This window comes from Camarhynchus parvulus, chromosome 2 (genome assembly GCF_901933205.1).
Source record: "Camarhynchus parvulus chromosome 2, STF_HiC, whole genome shotgun sequence".
NCBI classification, from domain to species: domain Eukaryota; kingdom Metazoa; phylum Chordata; class Aves; order Passeriformes; family Thraupidae; genus Camarhynchus; species Camarhynchus parvulus.
In genome coordinates, this window is record NC_044572.1 from 4,735,966 (window position 1) to 4,763,062 (window position 27,097).

Here is a 27,097-nt window from a genome sequence, read left to right on the forward strand (position 1 = left end):
TTTAAAATAAATAAATTAAAATAAAGGAAAATTAAGTTTAGAAGCGCAAAATCCTGTGCATTTGGAGTGCAAGGTGGAACATCAGGACAAAGGGACACACAGAACCATGGGCTCAGAGAGCTGCACAGATCCATCTGTCCCAGAAAAAGCCAGGAACCATCGAATCTTTGTCACTGCCCCTAGGATGGTGACACCAATTCCCCCTGTGCCCCCCACCCATGCTGGGAGCTGCCCTGGTGGGAAGGGGCTGTGCCTGTGAGCAGGAGTAGGAATGCAGACTCATGGAGTCATTAAGGACAGAAGAGACCTCCAAGATCATCAAATCCAACCATGTTCATCACCAAACCACATCCCACATCCACACTTCCAGGGATGGTGATGCCACCACCCTCCTGCCAGCCTGTTCCCATGTCCTGCCCCACCCCACCCCCCAAAAGGAATTTATTTCTCCACAGACACCAGCACACAGGGAAAGCCGCAGGGCCCGCTATGGGCAAAATAAAATCAAACCAAACCAAACCAACAGAAAATGACTTTACATGGTAGAATAATTCCATTTGCTTTTCCTAGTTCCATTCTGTACATCAGAACACTGCAAGGGTTTTACAAACCAGAAAGGCAAAGGCACCTGAGGAGTGTCTCACACTCACACACACACTCACACGAGCCACATCCATCCATGGGAGGACTGAGGTGGTTTGAGGGCCCTGCGAGCATTTTGGGGCAGCCAGGAGCCCCCTTTGGCTCTCAAATCTTTGCAAAGAAGGGAAACACCCTCCCACCACTGAAGGGCTGAGAAAACCCAAACCAAACAGATTTAATAAAAGAAGAGAAAACAGCTTAAAAATTGGTTTGATTTTTTTTTTTTAGCTTTGGTGAACACACATTTTTTACCTTCTTCTGCCAAACCCATTCCCAGACAACTGATTTTTTTTTTCCCTTGTGTTTGTTTCCATCCATCCCATATGACTGACCAGACTGATGGATTTGGTCCTATTCACAGAATAAAATTTTTCATCCCCCTCAGCAAAAGAAGACTTTTCCCCCTCCTCATGGGGAGCTGCCCATCACCCCATGGCTGACTGACACGAGCCCCAGTGCTGCTCCAGCATTGTCCCCCAGCTTCCCTGGAACCTGGCCTGGAATAAATGGCCTCAATAGCTTTCAGACAGATTTACAGGGAATTCTTTTAGGTATTTCTTTTAATTTGCCCTAATACTCAGTGTTGTTTTTTTTAAAAAACTGAAATAATTATTGAAATCATAAAATCTTTGAATGGTTTGGGTTGGAAGGGACCTTAGAGCTCATCACATTCCAACCCCTTGCCATAGGGCAGGGACACTTTTTCACTAGACCAGGTTGCTCCAAGCCATATCCAGCCCTGACCCTGAATGTTTCCAGAAATGGGACATCCACAGCTACACTGGGCAGCCTCCTAAATCTTGCTTCTCTCTTCAGAGCTGAGGACATGGACATGCTCTCACCATCACACCAGTGATGCAAAGTCTTGATCTTTTCCACACAGAAGAATTCAAGGATATGTTCACACAAACAACCAATTTGCCACTTTCTTCTTAAGTCTAAGCAACACTTTTCATTTTCACTGAAAACCAGCATTAAAATAAACCTGTGTCTGACACACTGGCCTGAGGATGGAGCCTCCTGGTAACTGCTTTTTGGACCCTTTGCTGAGTCAGTGGGAAGAGCTAATGCAGCAGAGGAGGTAGGATAGTGCAATTAATTTATGCCAAACCCCCCAAGATCTGATTGATTAATTAATTAGCTAGCTTCCAGGGACTCTGTGCGTGCTTCCTGCCCAGGTTTTCCAGCAGGGCAGTGCTGAACAGAGGCTGTAGCTCAGCTCTGCTTTTGACTGGCCCATTTTCTCATACAACTTCAAACCTACTGAGGGAAGCAATCTGCTTCCAGCTGCCCTCCACTGCTGCAGCTCCACTTTCCCAGTCTGGGGCTCCATTGTCCTGCAGCTGCTCCCTTGGGCACCACTGATGCTCCCCTTCCCTGTACCTGGTCCACAAGGAACAGAGGAGGAGTTGCCCGGAGTAGGATGCACACAGATTCACAGGCATCAGTCCTCTCTGCCTAATTTTAGGCACTCTCTTGGGTTTTACAGAGATGCACTGGGCTCTCCCTGCAGCTCCACTTCCAGAACACGATGGTATCCCAGCAGCACGGGCACGGCTCAGCAAACTGTGGCTATGAGCACAGCTGTCCTTGCTGAGATTCCCTTCAGCTCCCACCTGAATCCTGATGGCTCCCAGCACAACCTGGCTGCTGCTCAGCCCTGCCCACACAGCATTTAACCCCCACCACCATCATTTACCCATCCCTCAGCCCAGGGCAGGGGTCCCGGGCATCCGTCCGCGGGCGTACCCAGCAGAGACCTCCTGCACCCCGAGAAGACCCCCTGGTTCCCAGACTCACACACACACACACGCCAAGGCAAAGTCAACACGGCTGCTGCATCCTCACACCAGATCCGAGCCGAGCATCACTCCTTGATTGTAACCGCGTAAGGCACAGGACAGTGTGAAACGCCGCCCCGCCGGCCGCTCCAGCGGGGTCAGTCCCCTCATGGATGGGGACACCCAGGTCCCCCCGACTCTGCGGTCTGAGGATCATCTCCTCCGGCTTGGCTGAAGGCCCTGTCTGTTCCTCTGCGAAAGGCGCTGATGGCTGCTGAGCATCCCATTCCCCCACCGCTCCTGGGGATGCCGCCAGCACCACCGCCCTGCTGAGGGGACATTCCCTGCTCGCTGAGAGGGACATTCCCCGCTTAACGGGGAGGACATTCCCCGCTTGCTGAGGGGGCACTCCCGCTTGCCGGGGGGGGAAACATTTCGCTGAGGGGACATTCCCCACTCGTCACACTTCCCCCAAGAGAGCAGTTACTTGGCGAGGGGGGACGAGCCCGGTACCGCTGGCAGCAGGGAGGTTCCATGGTCCAGCACCCGCACAAGGCCGGGAAATCCCTCGCTCTGAATTCCCCACAGTCCCGAGCGCAGCTTGAAAATCCAACAAGGCGGCGGGGCCGAGGCAGCAGCGAGCGAGGAGGGACTGTCAGGACAGCCCCGGGTGAGGCCCGACCTCCCCACACGGCGCTCCCCGTCCCCGCTGGCAGCGCTCAGAGCCCGCAGTTGACAAAGGGGTGCCTCAGCAGGTCCTCGGCCGTCGGCCTCCGCTTCTCCTCCACGAAGATCTGCTTGAGGAAGTTGCGGCAGGAGCTGGAGACGCTGTCGGGGAGCTGGGGGTTGGTGGGCTGCGTGGCGATTTTAAAAATTGCTGCCATGGCCTCGAACTCTGCCCAGGGCGGCTTCTCCGTTAGCATCTCCACCACGGTGCAGGCCACGCTCCTGCAACAAGGCCGAGCACAGCGTGAGGGACTGGGAGGTGGCACTGCAGTGTCACAGACATATTTTCTGAAAAATACCTTTGCTAGGGTTTTTCTCCTGAAAAGCTGAGAGGCCTCAGATTTGAAACGTAAACAATAATTATCTACTGCTGTGGAACGTGGCAAGTGCACCTTTGATTGGTCTCATGTGGTTGTTTTTACTTGATGACCAATCACAGGTCCAGCTGTGTCAGACTCTCTGGTCAGTCACAAGATTTTATTATTTATTCTTTGCTAGCCTTCTGATGAAATCCTTTCTTCTATTCCTTTAGTATATAATTTTCTTGTAATATAACATATATCATAAAATAAAAAATCAGCCTTCTGAAACATGGAGTCAAGATTCTCATCTCTTCCTTTGTCCTGGGGACCCACAAACTCCACCACACTGCAGCTCAAGTCTAACCAGCTGTGGGATTGCACCTGCCTAAAGGGAGCAAACCTGCAGGAGATGGGCACATAGCCCTGGAATGTCTGGTCCCCTGAAGCTCCCTGGTCACACAGGTCCTTGGCACTCAACTTTGAGTGGACGGACGAGCCTTGCCTTAAAGCTGGTGGCTTTTCTGCCCACTTTACAGAATCACAGAATAATGAGGTTGGAAGAGACCTCTAAGATCATCGAGTCCAACCTATGCCCTAACACCTCAACTAGAAAATAGCACCATGTCCAGTCTTTTTTAAAACACATCCAGAGATGGTGATTCTACTACCTCCCTAGGAAGAGCATTCCAATACTTTATTATTCTTTTGATGAAAAAATTCTTCCTAATATCCAACCTATACCTTCTCTGACATAGCTGGAGGCTGCGTCCTCTGGTTCTGTCAGTGCTGCCTGGTGGGAGAGACCAACCCCACCTGTCTGCAACCTCCCTTCAGGAATGTGTAGAGAGCAGTAAGGTCACCTCTAAGCCTCCTCTTCTCCAGGCTACTAAGTTTCATAAAAGCTCAAGGAGATACTAAGTTCACTGGAAGCTCACTGGAGAATCCCCTGGAGGGAAACCCATGCACAGCTTCAGACAGCAGAGTTTCAGCAGTAACATGTGGTTCCCAGGGAAGCTGAGCCGGAATGAAGCATGTTTGCCTACACCCAACTTCATCTCTGAGGTGTGCCCGAGAAGGAACAGGTGGGATGAGCAGCAAAGAGCCTGAGAGGTTTCCCTCAGTTTGCTCAAGAATCCTGGTTTTAGCAGAGGTACTCTGCCACCTCTATTTGTGAATGATCCTAAAGAAATTAAACCTATCCTATTGATCCTAAAAAATTTAAAAATTAAACATTTGCCTCCCATCACCCAGTGCAGGTGGTGCAGGGTACATGGACACCTGCTAAGGACTTTCTAGGTTTTCCCACCCATTTAAGGTTCTCTTGGAAGGATTATTTTTTGTTGACCCTCTTTGCATGGGCACCCAACAGAAAGCACACTGGGAAGACATTGCTTCCTCTTCATAGACTGGGAAGATCAGTAGTGTCATCCCAATTCCTCCAGGTTCCATCTGTCATCCTCCACAGATCAAAACATTCACAAGCAGCCAATGATTTTAGTTGTCTTTGTGCCTGAGCCACATACAAACATCCAGCAGCAGATTTGGGAAGACCATAAAGATCCCCTGAGCCTCTGAGCTTAGTGAACCCAAAATCAGGGCCACCAAAACTCAGCAGGTCTTTCAGTGAGCTTTGTTATCAACCTGCTCTCCAGAATCAAAAAGCAGTTACAGGGATGAGCTGGATGTGAGACTCACACAAGACAAGAGTTTCCAAAAGCAACTTGTGATTCTGAGTACTCCTGTTTTGGGAATTTAGCTACAACAGTTTTCCTCTGAATATCCACACAGTTGATCCTAACATGTATCTCCTACTTTCCATCCTTTGCACTGCTTCCAGCTACTAGCTATACCTGTTGCTCCCATTATAGCTTCCCAAAAGGATTGATTTAAATAGCAGTGGTGGGGTTTTTACTGCATTCCTTACCAGACATCAGCTTTCCTTCCATAGCCCTCTCCACTGATAACCTCAGGGCTCATCCAGTATGGTGTTCCTGTGACAGATTTAATCCCAGTCCCAGACATACAGATGGTCTGGATGCGTTTGCTGGCCCCAAAATCTCCAAGTTTCACATTTCCAGCAGAATCTCTCAGAATATTGGCACCTGGGGTGAGAAGCAAAGACAAGACCCCCAAGAAATGAAGCAGGAACCTGAAGCAGCTACAGTGAGGAGAGCAGGAAGGGCACAGGCAAAGAGCCAGGGGGGAGCCCAAAGGGCTGTGGTGGGGCTGGACTCAGCATCATTTCAAATCCTCCTCTCCTAAGGCAGCTGCTCTCCAAGAGGGCTGACTCCCACCAGCATCCCCTCATTCAGCAGGTTTCCCAAAAATGAGCAGTGTATGGGGGCCAATCCAAACAGATTATCCTGCCCACCCACAGACAGCAGAAAGCAGCTTCAGAGCTCTCCAAATGGCAGAGCCTCTCAGTTCTTGGCTACGTTACCCCAGAATTTCAGATGTGTAAGGGCAGTTAACAGTAATGCCTTGAGAGAGAAAACATCCCAAGATTTTGGTTTCAGCTGCTTGCTCAAGATTTTCATGGCTCAATCTGATGAAATGCAGGGGCAAAAATACTTCAAATAGCAGATCCCAGCACTGTGCTGGATTTGTACTGGGGCAGGGAGAGGCTGGGCTGAACAAACCCAAGCAAGCAAGAAGCGTCTCTATTATGCACTCACCTTTAATATCCCTGTGGACAATCATATTGCTGTGTAGGTAGAAGACCCCCTGCAGGATCTGCCTGGTGTATTTCCGTGTGACATTCTCGGTCAGAGCACCGTAAGCTTTCAGCTGGTCCTTTATTGAGCCCTGTTGCAAAGAAACAACACACACCAAACTGTAAGGACCAGAGAAACCATCGCATCACAGCAACTTCTTAAACCTTCCTGACCACTCTGTCTTCCAGCTCAAAAAAAAAACCCCAAACCCTATTTGTAGGGGTTTTGTAGAAACGGCAGAAATCCACTAAGAGCAAAGACTTGTGCCCGTGTCCCAGATCCCTGGGGAGATGAAGGTGACACAAGCTGGTGCCTGGCACAGCTTCCTCTTGCCAACAGCACAGACCTTTTTCCCCCTCTAGTGGCTGCAGCGGGGTCACTGACAGCTCACTGAAAAGGACCAAACTGATGAGGAATTACAACTCAAATGCGAAGATCAACTCGATTAATTAGACTCATAGACTCTTTAAGGTTGGAAAAAGCCTCTGAGACAATCCATTCTAACCAGCACTGCCAGGTCCATCACTAAACCATGTGGTTTTTTGATCATTTCCAACGAGGGTGATTCTACCACTTCCCTGGGCAGCCTATTCTGATGCTAGACAGCCCTTTCAGTGAAGAAATTGCTCCTAGCACCCAATCTAAATCTCTGCTGGTGCAACTTGAGGCCATGTCCTCTTTTCCTATCACTTGTTACCTGTGCGAAAAGACCAACTCCTACCTGTCTACAATTTCCTTGCAGGGAGTTGTAGAGAGCCAGTTCTTTAGGGTCAAGATAATTAGTCAGTCTTGGAAAACCTCCTTCCAAAACTTTGCACAGCAAGGATCACCCACAGCCATGAGGGACAACCAGCCCCAAAAGGGACTGCACCAAGACCACCAAGAGTAGATAATTTACAAGTCCTTGAATTTCTGAGCCAGGCATGCAGGCTCAAACTGGTTTGATGGTATTGATCAAAGAGGAAAGGGAGCAGGGGTGCAGACATTTATCATCTGCATCAGGTTGATCCCCTTGGTTTTAACTGTATTTTTGAGACACTAGGAAATGGATGTCTCACTGTGCCCGAGCTGGGTTTTAGCAGGGATGAACCAGAGGCAGATTTGGGATTCATACTCAGCTCTATCTCCAGAATTCAGGTTAGCTGGGAAGCGGGAGGGGAAACCCATCCTGTTTCTGCCTGTCCTGCAGCTCTGGGGTTGATCCAAGATTGCCAGTCTTGTTCTGGGAACAGTGGCTGCTCTGCTCCAAGCCAGCCCATCAAACTGTATCAGCTTTTCCACATCCACCCATCTGTGCTGTTGCTCTGCCCAGCTACTGTTTTGGCTTCTTTTGAGGCTGGTGGTGATCCTGTGGATGGGCCTCTCCTTTTCCTTTCTCAGTGCTGCTGAAGCAACCTGAGGCACTCTAAATGACCCCTCAATACAACCTGTATGCGGGGTACATTCCCTCACCACAACAAAACAGATTCCTTATCCTGTCCTCCCTCACCCTGATGAGGGGATATCAAACAAGAAAGGGAAACTGGTTCTTTGAGGCCTGTGGTCAAATGGACCACTCTGTTTTCCAAGCATAATTTAAAAAACAGTTTATGGGCACCTCAGGGTGCATCCAAACCTGGCCCTGTGAACATTTTGCCAAGCTGACTGTCTTAAACTGGAAGCTTGGCCAGACTCACCTTTGCAGAGCTGCTGTCCTGCAAGCTTTGGGAACTCCCTCACTTCCACTGGCCTTGGAAACCAGAGCCCCGAGCTGCTTTTGTCAAATGAGCTGTTGTTGCAGCAGCAAAGTCAATCTGTATTTGGTCAGAGCTCAGCTTTATCATTTAAAAAAACAAACACTGAATTTCCAGTCCTGCTGGACACTGCCCCAGCATCGAATGCTGGTTTCCTGGCTGCTAACAAACATCAGCAAGGGGACTGCTGGAATTCCTGGGATTTACAGCTCTGGGTCCATGCCTTGTGGCAGGGCCTGAAGGCAAGATGTCCACAGGGATAGAGGGGGCACAGGGTATGGAAGGGACTCAGAGGCATGGAAGTCCACCTGATCACTCACATGCAAGACGCATTCAGAGAGCCTCTAGCACATTTACTTAGCTACTAAAATTATTTGCAACCAAATGACTTAATTGTCCCTTCTGACCTTACAAATCTCTGTATAAACAAGGGTTTATTCTCCAACACTCTGGGGAACAAATCCAGCTGGACAGAAGGGACTTTGGAGAGCACATCCTCCAGCAATGTAAATAGCATTATGCTATTTTACACCATCAGTCTAATGGCTGATGTAATTCACCAGCTCCTGAACACAAAGAGATGCTCAACTCACCCATGTACATTCTCCAGCCCCTGCTTAAACTCCCTCAAAGCATTCTGATCTTCTTCCCCATGACTATTTCATCCTATATCAGCAAAGCCACAAACGAAGCCACTCCTGCACAAGAGGATAATGCTGCCCACAAAAAGCTCTGTCCTCACCAGAAGACTCTAAGTGAATACCACTGTTTTTAATACACACGTGCTGAGAGCCACAAATAATTGGTGACAGCTGTGGGTGGACAGTTGTACTATTAGCTTGTCCTGCAGGGAGTTGCAGTAAATACTTAAGGATGGGCTCAGGCCACAGTGTTTGGAGCAGGATCTGGATCATGTCCCACATTCACCAAGCTCAGATTCCAGCCTGTGCACACACCCTGCTCCAGGATTCAAACCTAAAACCTGCCTGCAAGGCTTTTCTTTTCACCCAGTGCTTGTTGAGGGCCTTCACCATGAGATCTCACTCACATCCCAAGCTCTCCCAAGCCTTAGGGATGCATCCACTGCTTTGGATTGGTTCATCAGCCATAAAACAGCTCAGCTGGACAGATACAAATTTCACCCAAGTCCAGAAAACTCTAAATCTGTTTTCTGCCACTCAGGACAATGCTTAGCAGGAACCACACTTACCCCTGGCATGTATTCCACAAAGATGGACAGTTTCTTCTCCTCAGGATCCCGCAGGCACCCGTAGTACTGCACGATCCTGTCGTGACGGAGCGTCTTCAACAGCTGAATCTCACATTCTAAAGCATTCACCTCCTGTAACAAACCACACAGGCTTCCTGATGAAGGGGAATGATGGTGTCTTTGGGAACATGATAGAAACACTGCTCCATGCTGAGCAGAGTTTTTGTAGCAGCTGTGAAGCTGTCCACAAAGCCACTGGCCAGATGAGGCTCAGAAATAAGGAGCACTGCCCTAAGGGAAAGGCAAGGAAAAAGACAGGGCTTGGCTTTGAGACAGGTGGTATTATTATTATTATTGTTGTTGTTGTTGTTGTTGTTGTTTAAGGAATTTTTATGGAAAGATTTCAACAAAGTCACTGAGCAGAATGAGGAGAAGGTCAAGGGAGAAAGAAGGACAAAACTAAGGAAGATCAGACAGACCTGCAAGAGGTGATACCTGACACAGAGCAGGCCAATGTAACCAAGGAACTGGGAGGCACAGAAGTCACCAGAGCACCAGAGCCATTCAGGACTACTCCAGAGAGGGGAAAGAACACCCTGTCTCCACATACAGCCTTCCAGGGACATGGACACCTCTACCCTCAGCCCACAGTTCCCCAGGATGCTGCAGAACAGCTCTGCCCTTGTACTCACTTTACTTGTCTCCTGGCTGTCAGGGTCAAAAGGCACCTGCTTCACTGACAGCTCCCTCCCAGTGTCAGCATCATAGCAGAGATAAACTTCCCCAAAAGCTCCTCTTCCCAGCAGCTTCCCCAGCCTCCAATTCACAGGTGCCTGCAGGGCTACAGGAGAGAGAAGAGGGTTGAGAGAAGAGCACAGCAGGGAGACTTCAGCATCAGGGTCCACCTGACCCTACAGGGCAGTCAGTGAGTCTCACTCTCTCCCAGGGGCACCAGGACAAACCAGTTTTAACTACACTGGTGCTATTGGTGTGGGGGGAATGTCTCCCAGTCTGCATTAGCATAAAGCAGAAACAAATCCCAGGAAATTCCTATTTCATTAAGAGTCTTTCCTCTAAAAACTGTTTCCTTAGCCAATACTGGAATTTCCCTTCTGCTGTGGGAGTGTTTAGCAGAATACAGAATGACTGAGCAGCAACCCAGGCAGGGACCAGTGAGGAGTTTTATCTCACTGGTCATTTTTAGGGTGTTATCCATTCACTAAACAGGCCCAAAATGCACCAGCTTCTGTATCATGGGCAGTCTTGCAATAGCAGAGGAGCCTGCAGAACCATCTTTGGGTGCTGGGGTGACAGCAATGCAAGCCAAGGAACAGAAACTCTGAATGCACTTGCTCCCACATCCCAAATCTTCTGGGAAGCTGACAGTCCAACACACAAGCAATCACCTGTAACCCAGCAAGATGAACACCAGCTGAGCCCACACAGCTCTCAGCCAAAGGCTGAGTAAGACCCAGGGTGTTGTAGTAAACCCTGCTCATGACACACAAGCTGGTGCAATGTGCCTCATGGTGGGGGTGCAATCAAAGTCTACCCATGGCTGGCTTAGCTGATGTCCAGCAACATCAGTAATTAGTAACTCAGCAGGTCACAACAACTCAATTTTGTGCCAAATCCCAGCTCTACTGAGACCTTGGGCACTCAGGGCTTTGGTTCACTCACAGTTCCTGGCTTTTGTAGGGGAGGTGCTGAAGGCCTGCAGACCCTTTTCAAAATTGTTCCAACACTTGGGCCTGTACTCATCATACTGCAAGGTGCTGAGCTTGCTGTCCCCAGTAAAGCTCTTGGTTCTGCTGGAAGGGACGAGCTGAAACAGGTTCTCCTGTGGGAAGTAACTCCTGGGGAAAGTCCTCCGGCCTGCAGGGGAAAAGGGGTAAAATGACAGCCAGAACACACACAGCAGCTTGGATCACCTGTCACCACCTTCTCACATCACTGCCCAGATCCTCACCTCCTCTAATTAAGCAAAGCAAGTATAATGAAACCGAAGCAAAGCCCTGTGAAGATTTTAAATTCAATTTAAGAGTTGATAACAGCAGGCATTACATCTAATGTAGATGTTTCCAGAGGGGGTTGCAACAGTTTAATTACATCAACGGGTGTGTTGGTTGTTAATCACAATTAAACACTGAACAGGCAGAGATTTACATTGAAAATTATCCCTGCCATCCCCTAAGTCCACATGCAAATGACCACACACCAGGGCCAGAGCTGCTTTCACAGGGGTGGCAGTGAGAGATGAAGCTCATTCTGGAAAGCTCAATATGCTCTCTGCACGTCCTCAGTACATTTTTCCCAAGGGAATTTTTGCCTCCCAGTACTTGCAGTCTCATACAGTGAAAGAATGAGCAGGAAAAAGATGATGAAGTTGGCCCCAAAGCTCAGAGCTCACCAGCTTAAAACAGAGAAGCAAACAGATACTGCTACCCTGAAATTGCTTGGGGATTTCCTATGGCTCAGTGAGAAACCTGCTGTAAAGGTCACAAAAATCATCCTCAAAAGCCAGCAATTTAGGGGAGTAGGAAGGTTGATGCTGCCAGGGATGAGAAATGCCAATCATCCCCATGGCTAAATTAAAGCAGGAGGTGTAAGCAGAGGACAGGCTCAGCACTTGCCAAGAGCAGAGCCACAAGGTCTCACAGAGAACACCCTTCTGAATACACAAGTGAATCCCAAAGCACTTGGTGGCTCTCCCCTTATCAGAAACCTCTCCTTCCCAAGGGTTTCCAGTCCCAGGCACTGTCACAAGCCATCAAGGACTGATCACCTCCCTCCCTGAGCCCCCATCATGTCCTTACCGTCGCTGTAGTCCTTGCGACTTTGGGAGAGATGATACTGCCTTGGGAAGGTCCCACCTTTCCCAAACCTCTCACAGAAGGGGATGTCAAAATCTGCCAGGAGGGAAGAAAACACAGATATTTCTGTGATCAGCTCAGTACCAAATGCCCAGAGTGTTTCTTATGGGAAACACTGAGTTAGAGGCGAGAAGGAGGGACAAGGTGTTCATTTACACAACCCTACGTACCCCAAGTGAAATCTGCCCACACTCACAAACTCTTCAGCGGAAAATCAGGGTTAGACACACTGCCCTTAGTGCCCCGAAAGCAGAGGTTTAAGTGCTGAATTTATGGACCCTGGCCCAAATTCAAGGCAAAGGATTAACACAGACCATGCTTGGTTTCCACGTTAGAGCACTAAAACATCTTATTTGCACTTGGAAAATGCAAAAAAATTAAACAGAACTGCCAGGCAGGGTCAGGCCTAGACACATCCACTCCAAAACACTTGCTATGATATCAGCTATTTCCAGGAAAATGCAAAAAAATCCAGCACTTGACTAACACCAGATAATATCTCCCCTCTTTCTTCTCAGATGTGACTCCTCCCCTCTGAAAGCCAATTTAAACCTCCAGAGCTCCAAACTTTTATATTTATTTGATTAAATGCTAGAAAGATAGAATATACAGAAGGGATTAAAGACCATCAGAGTTTAGACACTGGACGATGAGAGAGATAGATGGACATGCAAGATAAGGACATATTTTTTTAATAAAAACCCCAGCACAGGAAGCCATTGCTGGTAGCGCTAAATAACTTGAGATTAAAATATCTGTCATTCCACCCCCTTCTTTCACCTGCTGTTTTTCCTCCATCCAATTCTAATGACACAGCCCCTTCTGACTGTTTGTTTGTCTTAGCCTGGGGCCAGCAGCAGCTCCTCAGAGGCCATTCCTGGCCTCTGCTGTGCTTCGGTGTGATTGCCAAAAAGAGCACATAATGGCTGAAATATGGTCAGCAAGAGGAGCAACAAGAACAGGGCAAGAGGTTCTCGGTGAGCCACGTGCGAGCAACGGTGCCCAGAGGTGTCTCAAAGCAAAGTGCCATGGGGGAAGCATTAAAACCTTCAGCAACCAGGGCTGACTGCAGCTTTATCTCTGCAGCTCAATCTAGAAATCCTGCCTCAGGCCAGCAATGAGTTATCCTACCACAGGCTGGCTGCCATTTGCTCATTTTTATTAGTGCAAGTCATTACAATATTACAGAGTTTCCATTATTTAACCAGCTGGATGTTTATAAGTGATTAAGCAGTAACCTATGATCTGTGCAAGCACCAATACAGCTTCTCTCACAGCATTTGCACTATTGCAGATTATTATTCATGCAAGTGGAAGAGGTGTAACTCCCTAGGGAGTTGGGGTTTGCTGTGTAGGAAGTCGAGATCCTGAAGGGGCAACTCCCAGATGAGAAAAGAGAGACAAAAGCTGATCCTACAAGGCTGTTTCTAGCACCTTGCAGTTGTCTGCAAACACAAGAGCAACATCTTCCAACACAGATCTCAAGCTTTTCTTGCTTGCATCCATCCACCTCAGGGCCCCAGCTGCCCAGTTTGGACTATTGTTGCTGTCAATTGATTCCCAAACCACTCCCAAAGGTATTGCTGCAGAACCACAAGGGGTTAATGAAGACAAGAGCAACCCTAGCTGTATTTGATGCTCTGGGTCATTCGATTTTAGAGAATATTCATGTTTGATCATTACAGGGTCGGTTCTGAAGTGTTACCAAAGCCATGGAGCTGGTTTGCTTGATTGCTTTTAATTACTTTTCATGCAGTGCCATCTCTCTAATAGCCTTCATCCAGCCTCTTCACTATATGCTTTTTATACTTCTCAGCAAATACAAATCACCAAGAGTGCTTACCCATGCAATCAAGACCGTCTTTGGGATGGCTCTTCCTTCCAGGAACAGGGGTTTGGGGAAAGGGAGGGCTGCAAAGGGATGGAAAAAAAAAAGGATTTATTTATTATATCAGATCAGCTATGGAACTAATACACTAGGGAAAGGACAGGCTAAACCTCAAGCTGCACTGACCACTGAGCTCCCATCCTCATCCTGCACAATAATGAGGATTGGTTTTTTGGCTGGATCACAGCTTGTTCTTGTGGCAAACAAAAGGGATGCTGCAAAACCCACAGTCACCAGGCTGAAGTGAAGCAGCCAAAGATCATCATCCCTGTGCAGGAGGCAGCTCAGAAGGAGGGCCACAGGCTTCTGCTCCCTCCAGTGTCAAGTGTTCAACCAGACACCTCTGCTTTCCATGGACTCTGCTGAGCTGCTGCAGGTGCACACACCAGAGTCCTTCAGCCATGCTCAGTTCATGCAGCTTTCCCTCCTGTCCAACATCACCTCCCACCTTCCTCACACAGACTCTGCCTCACCACAGGGAACATGCAGCCTCCCACAGGACCAGGAGGGAGAGTGTGGCATTGGTGCCTCAAGGCCTTTAAACCACAGTGAGAGGATGGAAAAGCACTGCAGGGGGATTGCAGAAATCCCAATTTCACCCCAGGCTCTTTAAGAGTGATCTAGGCATGCGGGTTTTACACCTCTCTTTTAATAATATGGGCACAGAGTAGAAATCAGCTTTGTAAAGTGCTCTGAAACCTACTCATCTCAGAGCTGATCCCTGCTGTGGCAAAGAGGAGTTTGTGGTGCTGTTCCTAACCCTCAGCCTGGTCACTGAGCCTGGTGACTTGCTCTGTCCTCTTGGGCTGATGCCATCCCCAACAACTGGCTGCAAGGCCTCCACCACCTCTTTGCAGGAATAGTCCCACTTACTCCTCTTCCTTGGAGTAATACAACCCTCCTTGTGCTTTTTCCAGCTCCTAGACCCATCACTGGAAATATCTGCCTGCTATGGACATGAAATCAGGCCATGCCACTCCCTCACAGACAGAGCTAAAAGCCTAAAGCTCTCCTCTCAGTTCACAGCAGTGTTACAAACAGCCCGAGCTCCTTCTGCTGTTCTTCTTGGCAAAATCTGTGCAAAAGCAAAGCTGGGGCAGAGAGGTTGGGAACACAAGCAATCCAGCTTCGATACAGCCCTAACAATGAGCAAATACATCACAGGAAATTATTAAAAGCCACAAAAAGGAAATGGACCTTGATGCTGAGACAGGTCCAAAGCACACGGAGCTGCAAACCCGAAGCACGCTACACAATCAACCCAAGGCAGGCCTGCTGGAACACAGCCTTGGGGCTGGATGGAACAGCAACAGCGGAAAAAAATAGACAACCTTTGATGCAGATGGAAAAAAAAATACACTGCTTCCCAAAAGGACACTGTGTCTTATCCACCGCTCACCCTGCACAGCAGCAAACACAGGGATTCTGTGCACGTGGGAGTTGGGATCCAGCTCAATGGCAGCAGGCACTGAATCGCAGCCTGGCTCAGTACAACGTGTCCCAGTTGCTTCCTGCTGAGTAGCTAAACTTAGTTACTGCTCATCTGGTGTCCCCAGCACCTTGACTGACACGTCTGTGGCTGCTGGCACTGCACAGGAGCTGCTGAGTTTGCCAGTGGAGAGCAGACAGAGTGCCCAGGGAGGAGGAGGCACAGAGAGGCTGATGGAATATTGACCTGGTGACTGCAGAGAGCCAGAGGGGAAGGAGGTGCTGTGAGGGTGGTGAAGCACTGGAAAAGGCTGCCCAGAGAAATTGCAGGTGCCCATCCCTGGAAGAGTTCAAGGCCAGGCTAAATGGAGCACTGAGTAACCTGGTCTAGTGGAAGCTGTCCCTTCCCATGGCAGGGGATTGGAACTGGATGATCTTTAAGGTCTCTTCCAACCCACACCATTGTGTGAGTCTGTGAGAATTTTCATCTCAAAAGGCAAAAAAGAAAACCTGGTTACACAAGGCTAGGCTGTCTGGCTCAGATCACTGCAATTCAAATCATACTACTGCACAGACATCCGTGCTAGGATCTGGTTTTCAGCAATAAAGATAAATTTATTTTACTCAGGCGCATCCTCATCCCAAAAGAAACCTCAGGTTTTGTCACTGATCCTGTTGCTCTCCTGCTGTGGAGCAGAGGCTGCAGTTCAGCTTGTGAACATGGTGACACACACAACTCACCTGTCCACAGACCTGTCCAGTGACTGGCAGCTCCCAGACAGCGAATCATCAGGGCTGATGAAAGCTTCAAGCATCTGACAGAGAAAGAAAAGGGGAAACAATAAAACCATGCACTGTAACTCTCCAAGCTCCAGAACTAGCAGACCTCTGCAGGGTCATCCATTTATGATGCCTTCTCTGCATTATTGTTCTTTCCAGCTGCTATTTGCTGGTAGGAAAACTGAAGCAAAGATCATTAGCACCCTGATGTTCAAAGCGTGCAGAGGAGTCAATGAGATCCAAAGTGCTCAAAGCATTTGTGAGAAATAATAATATTTACTACTCTTTCCTTACTACTAAAGGAAAATATGTATCAGGACACGAATGATGTGCCCAAGGCCAAGTGGATATTGTGTACCAGAGGCAGGACTGCAGCTCTGGGCTCCTGACTTCCCGAGCTGCCCTGGCACACGAGCCCAGCCTTCCTCTCTGCTGATAAGAGCAGCATCATCAGGGCTTTGGCTGGAAGAACTGGCTTGGCACTCACCAGCTCAGTGAAGTCAAAAGCTGCATTTGTGTTGCTTCCTGGATGAGACATTGTACTGGCCAGGGTTATTTATAGCTGGTTAGTAACAATAGAGGGTTTGTAAGGAGTGGTAAACCCTGGAGCTGTGTGCAGTTCCACATGGAGCAGAGCCTGCTCCAGGCCACGCTGTGCTGCCATGCTTCCTCCTGGCTGAGGACATTCACTAACCCCTGCTCCACAGCTCATTCCTGGGAAAGCCGAACAACAAGGGTTAAAACACCATGTGGAGCTACACTTTGCTGCTCCCCACATTGCTCCTCCTTCCCCAACAGGCTCCCTTTCCCCAGGCTGTTCCCATCAGCCCTCCTCAGCCAGCTGTCAGCACAGCCCGTGCTGTTTTGGCCAGGCAGTCCCAACTGCAAAGTGCAATTCTTCTCTGCTTCCTAGTTTGTACCCTAAAACCTCCTTCAAAATGCACTAGGCCCAAGAGGAGCAAGCACTCTGACAGAAGGCACTCCCCACCTCTGCCAGCCATGCCAGGTCTCTTCCAGCAGTTAAAGCTGAAACAGACTCATTTCTCAAAAGCATAGAATTGGGAATTGGAGCATGCTCCATACTCAGCCTCTGTTCATCTGCCAGGCTGGTCCCAAGATCACAGTTACATCACAGGCTTGCACAGGGGCATTCCCCAAAAGGCAGCAAGCTCCAGCTTCTGAGTGGTTTTCCATGAGGCACATATGGAAGCAGCAGTACAAGAACACTCTGAAGGCAAAGCCCATATAGGGAAAAACGTAACTGCTCAATGAGGAAAGACAAAAAACCCCAAACCCCTTTTCCCTGCTTTTAATTCACCAGCAAAGGGCTGTGGGCCACCCACAGAGTGATGCTGGGGAAAAGCAAGGAGAGCATCTGGGAACCTTCATCCAGAGCAGGCTCAGGGCTCTGAATTAATGGAGCTCCACAAACAGCCAGTGGAACTGGGCTGATTTACACCCAAGGGGGTCAGGGGGACCCTCCCCCTGCACACACACACACTTTGTCTTAATCCTCCCCAACATGTTTTGGAGGCATGTGAAAAGAATGGAGAGCCAGCTTTTGGCTGCAAGGAGCACACGATACATCTGCACTCTGACGCTGCCAAGACTCACCCGGAGTGACTTCTTATTTTATTAATGGCTGTATAATAAACTGTTGAAAACATAACTTTGCCATGGAAACACTGGCACAGCCAGCATGCAAATGTGGACCTAGTGGGTGCTTTTGAGTGTAGGAAATACACATCTCCCCAGGAACATCCTTGGGGGCCAGCATAGCAGCCTGATGGATTGAGTTTAGTGCCTTCCAGATGTCCCTCCTGCAAACCAGGGATTCTTGGTCCTGTGTTTCCAAGAGCTTTGTAAGAATGACACGTGCTCACACAACCCAGCTGACTTCACAGGATCTATACTAAGCTCTTTAAAGCTACAGATTGAGCAGAAATGCAAACAGAGAGGGAGGTAGAAGCTGCTCCACTGTGGTCCATTGACACTGCAGTTTCCCTCACCGTGGGTACCAAATTGACTGGAGGGTGAGGTGCTGCTCAGCACTGAGGAACTTGCTGCTTTTTTATTAGTGACAGACTGGAATACACAATTTCCTTATTAAGAGAGTTAAAATATAAATGGGGGAGAGACAGAAACACAAAACCACAAAGGCTGTGGGCAGAGCCAAGAACTGTAACTGGAGCTCAGGCAGAAACACCACATGGGAAGCAGCCAGAGCTGCTGATATCCCCAGGCTGTTGCAATCGCAGGCAATCGGTTGCTTGGCACATTCGCTCATGGTCCTGGGATCTGGGAATGCTGTGGCCACGAGGGCCTGGCAGCTGGTGCACATGTGTGCCCCAGAGCTACCTGAGGTGCCTGAGCACATTTGCCATCCCCACTGGCTCTCAGGGCTACTGGAGATCACTTTCCTAGGCATGTCAAGCACCGAGGCACCCATTCCTGCAAAAAGCTGGCCTGAGCCCCAAGCACAGGCACTGCCAGAATGTAAAGGTGGGAGCAGCTCTCCCAGCACAGCCAGTGTTGGAATTCAGGACATCCCTCTGGCTGTCCTGGATTGCCAAGACCCCTGCCAGGGGGCTCAGAGACCCTGGCACAGAGCCCAGGATGCCCCTGTAGTTTTGATTATGACCCATGGAGCAAATTACCAACCTTAGATGAAGATCTGCAAGCCATGACAGTTTAGGTAGAATGATAGTGAATTTATCATGGGGTGAAAAGTAGATTTTTGGTGGTTTTAGAATGGGGGTTCAGGGGGCAAGATGGAGGAATCTGGGTGTGTCCAGCCTTTCTCCTCCTTCTTCTTGGCCTCCATCTTCTGCTGTGATGTTGGCACTTTTAGATTGGTTTAGAGTAGAAGCTCACTGTCTAACATAGGTGATAGGTATTGGAAAGTGATTGTAAATATCATACACGTAGTTTTTAGTATAAAAAGATAACACTGCCCTGAGGGCAGGCAGAGTGCCTCTGACTGTCCTGCTGAGTGGATCTTGGCTGGACAGGAGAAAGAATTTTATAGATAAGAAACAATAAACAACCTTGAGACCGAGAACTGAAGAGCTCTGACTCCTCCTTTGACCGCCGGGCAGGGAAAAGAGACTTTCTAACACATCTCAGGGTCACTCAGAGCAGCAGAGATCCCAAGAAGCCAGCAGAGCTGTCCCACTGCAGCCACACCCCAGCCCCACTCACGTTCTGGTCCATGGTCTCGGGGATGAACTCTCCCTCGCTGTTGATGCTGGTGTAGGAGCCCTGGCGGGCGATCTGCTGCTGCTCCTCGGGAACGCTGCCCGGCGGCGGGGAGCTGCGCCCGGTGTGCAGGGAGCCTGGACAGGGACAGACACGGTCAGGGAGGGCACCCACCAACCCAAACCCTTCCAGAAACGCTGTCCCAGTGAGCACAGAGCTCCTGGAGATGCTGCTGGGTGTCAGCACAGGAGTCCAGAGTAGTGCAATAAGTGACAAACAGTCTCGAGGCATTCACAGAAGGCTAATTCACTTTAGTAACAAACCCATTGCTTTTTATACCCTAGTATAAACTCCCTATCCCTAAAATTGGTCCTTTAATTAAAACACCTGATAGTGTTTTAATTAAAGGACCAATCAACTCCATCCCTACAAGTGGACTTGACTGGTCCTTTAATTAAAACACCATCACCACTGGCTAATCAAGAAACCACCCTTTGGTAAACATATCTCCATAACACATTCCACACGTTCACAACCACAGGTGCAGCAAGTGAAGACAAGAATTGTTTCTAATTCTTCTCTCTGAGCTTCTCAGAGCCTTTCACAGAACAATGCCTGGGAAAATTGTCTGTTGCTCTCTGCGACCAAAGAGCTGCTGCCACAGCTGGGTTTGAACTCATGAGGATGGGGATGGAGCCAGAGGTGTGATGCTGTTTATGGGCATCCTCCAAAGCTTTAGCACCAGGGAGGGTTTGTTACTGTGGGACCACACAATGTGTAGCAGACTTGACCTTCAACACACCCTGGATTCTAGGAGCTGTCACTGCATCCAGGTGTGATGCTAGAAAGGAAAGAGCTCTGGGAGTTCTGCTGTGATACAATCAGTCAGTCTCAAAGCAAATCACAAAACCACAGACCAACCTCCCCTTTGACCTCTGGGCATTCCCTCCCTGGAGCAGGTTACTGCCTTGCCCAAGCATGTGGGAAACAGCCTGGCTGTGCTCAGTACATCACTGAAACACTTGTTATATGGAACACAACATGCACTCAAACACCCTCTTCTCCCTCCTTTCCCTACACAAAAGTAAAGACAAAGGAAAACCAGCCCTCAAACCCAAAAACCCCACAGCAGGAATGGCCTATGGGATTGGTTTGTCCCATTTTTGGCCAAGGGAACTGTCTCCCCTGTCTGCAACCCCAGAGCCTCTATCCCATGCACAGACAGCAAAGTTTCCAATGGCTCCCTCACAGGGCTCGTTTAGCAGAAGGTGGTTTCCATTTTGCACCTGGGAGAGAACCTCACAGCTTCTTTATGAAGATGTTCCATTCCTCCTGTTTATTTCCCCAAATCCACTTTATCCTTGTGCCTTTTGCAGCTTTAGGGATTGCTGCCCTGCTGCAGAGTCTTGGCTCTGCTTGGCTCCCTGCAGTCCCTCCCCTCCATCCCTGTGCTGTCATCACTCCAAGGCAGGGAATTGCTGATGGAGATCCGTGTGGATCTGTGCTGGAGCTCCAGCTGGCATTGTGCAACATGAGCTTTCACACAACACAACAACCTGTTTTCATGCAGACTGCTGAAAAGCACACATCCTTGAGGAGATGGAAAGCACATGGAGATGTGTTTCCTCACGTTTTGTATCCATTTTGTGGCACTCTCACCAGTTCTTGGGTTCATTACCACCATCTGCTAACAACATGCCCAGGGCTAAGCACAAGAGAAAGGTACTGGGAGGGGGCCTACCCCATCATGGAGAGTCAACACTGATCCATCAAACACTTCTGCCTCTTCTGCATCACATTACTGTGCCAGATGGATCTCTGGAATAAATCCATCTCCGTGATCAACATGACCAACCCAAGTTCCCACCTTTCACTTAAGCAGATACACATCAGGAGCTGTGAATGTTAACAGTGTCACAGCAGCATTAAAGATCATCACATCAGGCCTTTTTGCTGGATTTACACCAAACACACAGAGTTGTCTGTCCATGCTACATCTTCCTTCTGACTCCTTGCTTAGATTGTAAAAATAAAAGTCATATGGCTTTGAGTTACTTTTTTTTTCTTCTTCCTATTTTCTCCTTCACAGATTTCCTGCAGGATAAGAACACAGTGAAAAAACTCCAACTGAAGTAATGCCAAGATCAAGAGAAGAGAAACTCTCGAGTGCTGCAGCACTCATAACAAACTGGCTTTCCACCAGCCCTAAAACAAAACCAGTTGGGAAGTACAGCATCCTCTCTTTGAAGATAAATAAATAAACTTTTAACTGTTGAGCAGTTCAGGCACCCTGAAAAAATCACTGCATCAGCAGCCCCTCGTTTGCTTAGCAGATGCCAATCTGGAATGCAGCACAAGGACAGTGGGGTGGCTCTTGCCCCAAATCTGCTGGAGGATTTAGTGAGGTGGAACTGCTGCATTTTAGCCCTGCTGAGCATTTCTGTTACTGCTGCAATGAGCTGTGGATCTGCTCATGCACTAGTGGGATTTCTCGCTCCAAGGACCCACTTGCTATCCAGAAAGCCTCTGACTATGATTTTACAAAGATCTGTGCATGCCCTGTTTGACTCTGAACACAGGGAGTTAAACCAGATTTATCACAGGCACAAAGACTTCCCATGGTCTCCCATTAAGCCTTTGCCTGTAACAACTACTCCCAGCCATAGATCAGCTGTGTTTGACCTTCCAGAGTCACATTTCCTGCCAAAAACTTTAAAAGGGAATAAAATACCAGCTATTTCCCAGCAGGTAAGGAAATTAAACAAAGTGCTTAGGCTTTTGCATGCTTGGAAACTGCTGAAGTAAAGCAGATCCCTTTTCAGCCAGGCTGTTTGGGTAGAAGTGCTGCCCAAAGTAATTTTTGCAGCTTCACACCTCCAGGAGCACTGGCTGCTGCTGCTTTGCATCCATGCATGTTCTTCCACCTGGGGGAAACATGGAGAGGTGCTGGGAGCAGAGCTCTGGAGCTCAGGGTTGATTCCCCACTCCAGCCCTATCCTGGTAACAAAACCTCAGGCAATCCCAGTGCTGCTGGAGGAGGGGAGGAATGGAAAACAGGGGTCAGAGAAACAGAGCAACAGTAGTACTTCATGGCAGGCTTAATCCATAGTGGGGAAAACACACTGGATATATTGGGTAATGCTGATTAATCCACCCTGAGGCAGAGGAAGAAACAGACAGAAAAGCCCAAATGTGTCCATCTGACACATCAGAGATGCTCTGCACACTTGACTTAATACTCAAGAAACAGCAGCAGCACCAGGCAGGGAGAGGAGGCCCCCAAGGGACTGTCCTGGGGTCTATGGGACATCATGTCACCTCCAGTGGGGTATTCACATTTTCTGAAAAAATCCCTTTGCCCAGGATTTTTCTCCTGGGAAGCTGAGGAGCCTCAGAGAAGAAGAAAACAATTCTTATCTCATTTGCTTCTCCTGTGTTGTGCTCATGTGGAATGTGTTTGGAGATTGTTTACCCACAGGTGATTGTTTCATTGGATTCTGCTGTGAGTTGTTTTGACTCATTGGTCAACCAAGGCCAAGCTGTGTCGAGATTCTGGAGAGAGTCAGGAGTTTTCATTATTATCTTTTCAGCATTCTGTAAGTATCCTTTCCTGGACTCTTTAGTATAGTTTAGTATAGTATTCTTTAATATAATATAGCATTCTTAAAAAATAAATTAGCCTTCTGAGAATGTGGAGTCAGATTCATCATTCCTGCCTTCGTCTGGGGGAACACAAATACAACAGGGATGGGGCAGGCTGTGAGGCACTTCTGTACAGGCAGAGTGCTGGTCAGACCTCAGCAGCTCTGCTTGGGATTCCTGAACTCAGAGTTGGCCCTGGTTGAGCATGTGACCTCAGATACTCTCTGCAGCAAGGTGCTCTGGGGAGGGATTCCTGCTCCACTTACACACACGAATGTTAAGCCACAGATTTGAGAGGAGAGCACAGAGTGTCCTGAGGACACAGAACCAGGACAGCACGGAGACTCACTACTGGCACCCACTGGAGCCTTTTATGTTCCCTTCTGCTATTTTTCTTGAAGAAGTGCCTTTCCTGCAGTATGTGCAGAGCTCGTGGTGCTGCACGTACAGCCAGCTCCCCTGTGCCAGCCTTGGCTTCCCTCCGCCCCCGCATTCCCCGGCTTCATCTTCCCCTGCTCTTCCCAAAACTTCACCCACTACTGACCAGCATCAAGCAGGGAAGAGAAGCCTCTCAAGAGCCAGAGCTGGGGAGGGTTTGCTGGCAGCTGCCACCACTCACAGCTGCAGCCACAGGGAGCCCAGCCCTGGGATGACGTTCCCGAACAAGGGACACCACGTCAGGATGTGCTGCTCCTCTGAGCCCTGGCAGAAACAGCAGGCTCAGGACAGGGCTGCACAGGAGAAAGAGAGAAACCTGCTGGAAATTTCTCTCTCTGGTCCTGTCAAGGGGAGCTGGGAGCAGATGGATCAAATCTCCCTTAATTTCTTCTTTTCCAGTGGGATCCCTGCAAGCCTCCCTCCTCTCCTCGCTGATCCTTCTGAACATGGATTTCTACATTTTGATTTGAGGCAAATTTAGGGTACTTTTTAACTTATAAGCAAGACAGAACCTGTTTTCTAGTTCTAAAGCAGCTGGCATGATGCACATAGATAAATTTTCTTCCTCTTCTCAAAACAGAGCAGGTTTCATCCATCCTAACTCCTGAAATACTCCTGGGTCTGGAGAGAGCTGGCAGGCACATGAAACCATGGCTCAGCAGCCTGAAAAAAACCCAGTAAAATAAAGCTTCTAGTAAATGTTTCTATTGAAATGGTGATGCTGGAATAGGGCTGTTAAATAATTTTTGGATACTGTTCTGAAACATGTATTTCTTCAAAGTAAATAAAAAACAATCCTCAATTATCTGAAAATCCAGAACCCCAAAAGTTTTCTTTTTTCAGTCCAAGTTCTCTTGGGCTTTTGCTGGCCACCAAAAAACTGGAAGGGGATTTCCATTGAAAAAGTTTATGGGGAAAAAAAAAAGAAAGAAAATATTGACTTTGCATAAGGTTTTCCAGGGACATGGCATGAAGACATTTTCTGCCCAGCAGAAGCAAAAATAGCTAAATCTTACCCAGAACATTTACCTCCCTTCCAGTGTGCTGGAGCCCATTACATACAGTTTTATTATTTTCCACTGCTGTTTACATGGCAGAGTCAGCAGAAAAACATGAGACATCTCAGAAACACAGAGAACATGACCCTGAACTACCTTTTAGTATAAAGACATTTTAAATCTCCTTTTAAAAGTGGTTTCAAGAGAAAAGCTGAACTGAATTAAGATCCTCTTTTGATAGCAACCACTTTGATGACAGCAGAAGGAAAACACTGTGAAATGCCTTGTGACTGCAAGGCAAGAAGAGTTTCTCCTGCAGAATTCCCAGCCTCCTAGGATGCCTTTTGACTATACACCAAGTTCAGTGAAATCCCCACTGCAGGAAAACAAAACACAGCATCATGTCTGTCTGTCTGTTCCCTGATGCTGAGTTTTATGCTCCATTTGAGATGCTGCTCTCCCTTTCAGCTTGCTAGAGTTTCTGCCCAGCTGCTGGATTGCCCAATTCTGACTCAGGAGATCAAAAATGCATCTGCTGGATTCTGAGCACCCCCTAAGCAGAGCTGCAGCAGCTTCCTACAGACCCCAGATAACCCAAAGAGAGGAGTTAGAGAGATAAAGAGAGACAACAACCTTCTGCTGTCATGCTGAGGGCTTGCTGAAACCTCCTGGCAAGACTGATGGCTTACATGGCAAAAGAAACAGGTATGACTGATGCTTGGGCTGGTTACTTTTTCCACCTGACCATGTAAAAGTGCCAAGGACTCAGAGTTTGGCACATCAGCTCTTGAAAATCCCAACATCAGCACACTGCGTGCCACAGCTGGTGCTGCCCAGTGCTCCTCCTCTGTTACCTTGACTAAAGCAGCACAGTGTGTCCATCCCTCGACTCTGCTCTTCAAGCATTCCCTCAAAATCCATTTGTACCTCAGGCTCTCACCCTTGCAGAGCTGAAATCTCACCCTTTGTCTGCCTTGCCTTGGCTCAGAGCATTCTTAAGGCAGTGACACCTCACAGTCAGTGGTGCAGAGCTGGTCAGGAACCAGCAGCCCCAAAAACCAGGAAGGACAGGCCAAAGCATGGAAATAAAAGTTGGTAGGAAAGGCTTAACTTTGCAAGAATCCATCTTCCCACTAGCACAGCTAGGCATGGAATCAACCCTGCCCATCATGCTAAGCTCACATGTCAGTGACAGCTCCCAGTGCCACAGCTCTTTGCTCATTAACAGCCTAACAAATACCAAAAAAAGAAAAAAAAAAAGGCAGCAGAGAAGTTTTGCCAAGCATTTTCTGCTGAGACTCTGTGCTTTATGTCTGCATTTCATTCAGGGTCATCTAGTGACTCTGCCAAACTCAAAAACCATGTGAGCTAGGAAAAAAACCAACAAATCAACAGAAAAAGACAGCCCTGGTACATCCAAACACCAGGCTCAAGGTGAGCCCTTGCACATGTGCCACCCAGCCCTGGCCTCAGTGAGAGCTGGGCATGGCTGCACAAGGGCTATGCTGCACCTACCCTAGAGGAACATTTTCTATACATCTTGTCTGAGATGCTGCAAACCACAGGATTTGTTATCAGCACAGGCTATGAAACAGAGAAGGGGGGAGTCCTTGGATAAAAACACTCTTTTGTCACACAGAGAAGAGTTTGGAAGTGTTTACTGCCATATAAGTACAGAGGATGAACTATTTCTCCATGTGTATTTCTGAAGGAGGGCCCCACTTTATTCAAGGCTGTCACTTCTACAGCTGGCATGTACTTGGCATGAAAATGATAAAGATCTGTAGAAATTCCCCTATAACCTGCACCCAGTGACACCGCAGAGAACATTCACTGTGTGAAAAAGTCATTCATCCTGCCTGCAGGCTGGAATAGGAATAATTCTGCTCCTGCTATGCAGTCCTACATACTGCTTTACCAGCTCTGCACAAGGCACCCTGCTCTCTACAAAATCCTACAAGGTTCTTCACACAAAAGCTCCTACAGAGAGCTGACCCACAGGATTTCAAAAAGCTCAGAGTATTTTAGAAAGCAAGGAAAGCATAAACTCAAGCCCAGAAAACCAAAGAGAAAACCACACAAGGCTACAAACTCCAGTCCCTGCAGGGCTGCAAGAGCAGATCAGGTGTTGGCCAGCCTGGTTTCAGGGGTTGCAGGTACCTACTTCCAGCCCCTCTGAAGGAAAGGGATGCTCCCCTTCCTCTGGAATGTCACCACTACACACATGGCCCTGAGAAACCCCAGAAAGAGGTACCACAGATGTCATTTCACCCACAAGAACAGACTGGTGGCACACAGACATTATTTACATGGTGAAGCTGGTCCCAGCCAGGAGCTAAGGAGCCTGAGCCCACTCAGCTCCATTATCCTGCCACCTGAGAAAGGGGGACAGAAACTCAGAGAACAACACCACAGGGTTAAAGGAATAACCAAAGGTCCCAAACAGCCTTGGCTTCCTACAGATTATCACTCTGATAAACCTCAGTGGAATCAAATTAACTGGACATTTTTATCACTGCATTTCCCACCCCCAAACGACAGCCCAGGTCCCCCATTCTCTTCACTTGTGTGCTCAGAGTGGCTCTGCTCAGCCTGCAGAGCCTCCCTTCCTCAGGCTGAGGACAAGCACTAGGTCACTCTGGGGGACATCAGGCTGCCCATCCAGACTGGGGTTGTGACAAAGAAAGAGGGAGAGGGTGGTGGCCAGGCTGAAGCAGCACAGAACTGCCCAGGGAGCGCTGTGT

General features: G+C 48.5%; 1 protein-coding gene across 2 annotated transcripts in view; it reads right to left on the reverse strand.

The window, feature by feature from the left end:
* Positions 1-546: 546 nt before the first annotated feature.
* Positions 547-27,097, reverse strand: part of LOC115901021 (mitogen-activated protein kinase kinase kinase 3-like) — an 82,410-nt gene continuing 55,859 nt past the window's right edge. For both annotated transcript variants that reach the window (XM_030943295.1, XM_030943294.1), the window contains exons 8-17: positions 19,279-19,412; positions 16,039-16,112; positions 13,825-13,892; positions 11,925-12,017; positions 10,789-10,983; positions 9,801-9,949; positions 9,109-9,240; positions 6,127-6,256; positions 5,376-5,553; positions 547-3,371 (exon numbers count right to left, since the gene is read on the reverse strand). In XM_030943295.1, coding sequence (XP_030799155.1) covers positions 3,143-3,371; positions 5,376-5,553; positions 6,127-6,256; positions 9,109-9,240; positions 9,801-9,949; positions 10,789-10,983; positions 11,925-12,017; positions 13,825-13,892; positions 16,039-16,112; positions 19,279-19,412 — 1,382 coding nt within the window. In that variant the 3' untranslated portion in view covers positions 547-3,142. The remainder of the gene's footprint in view (positions 3,372-5,375; positions 5,554-6,126; positions 6,257-9,108; positions 9,241-9,800; positions 9,950-10,788; positions 10,984-11,924; positions 12,018-13,824; positions 13,893-16,038; positions 16,113-19,278; positions 19,413-27,097) is intronic.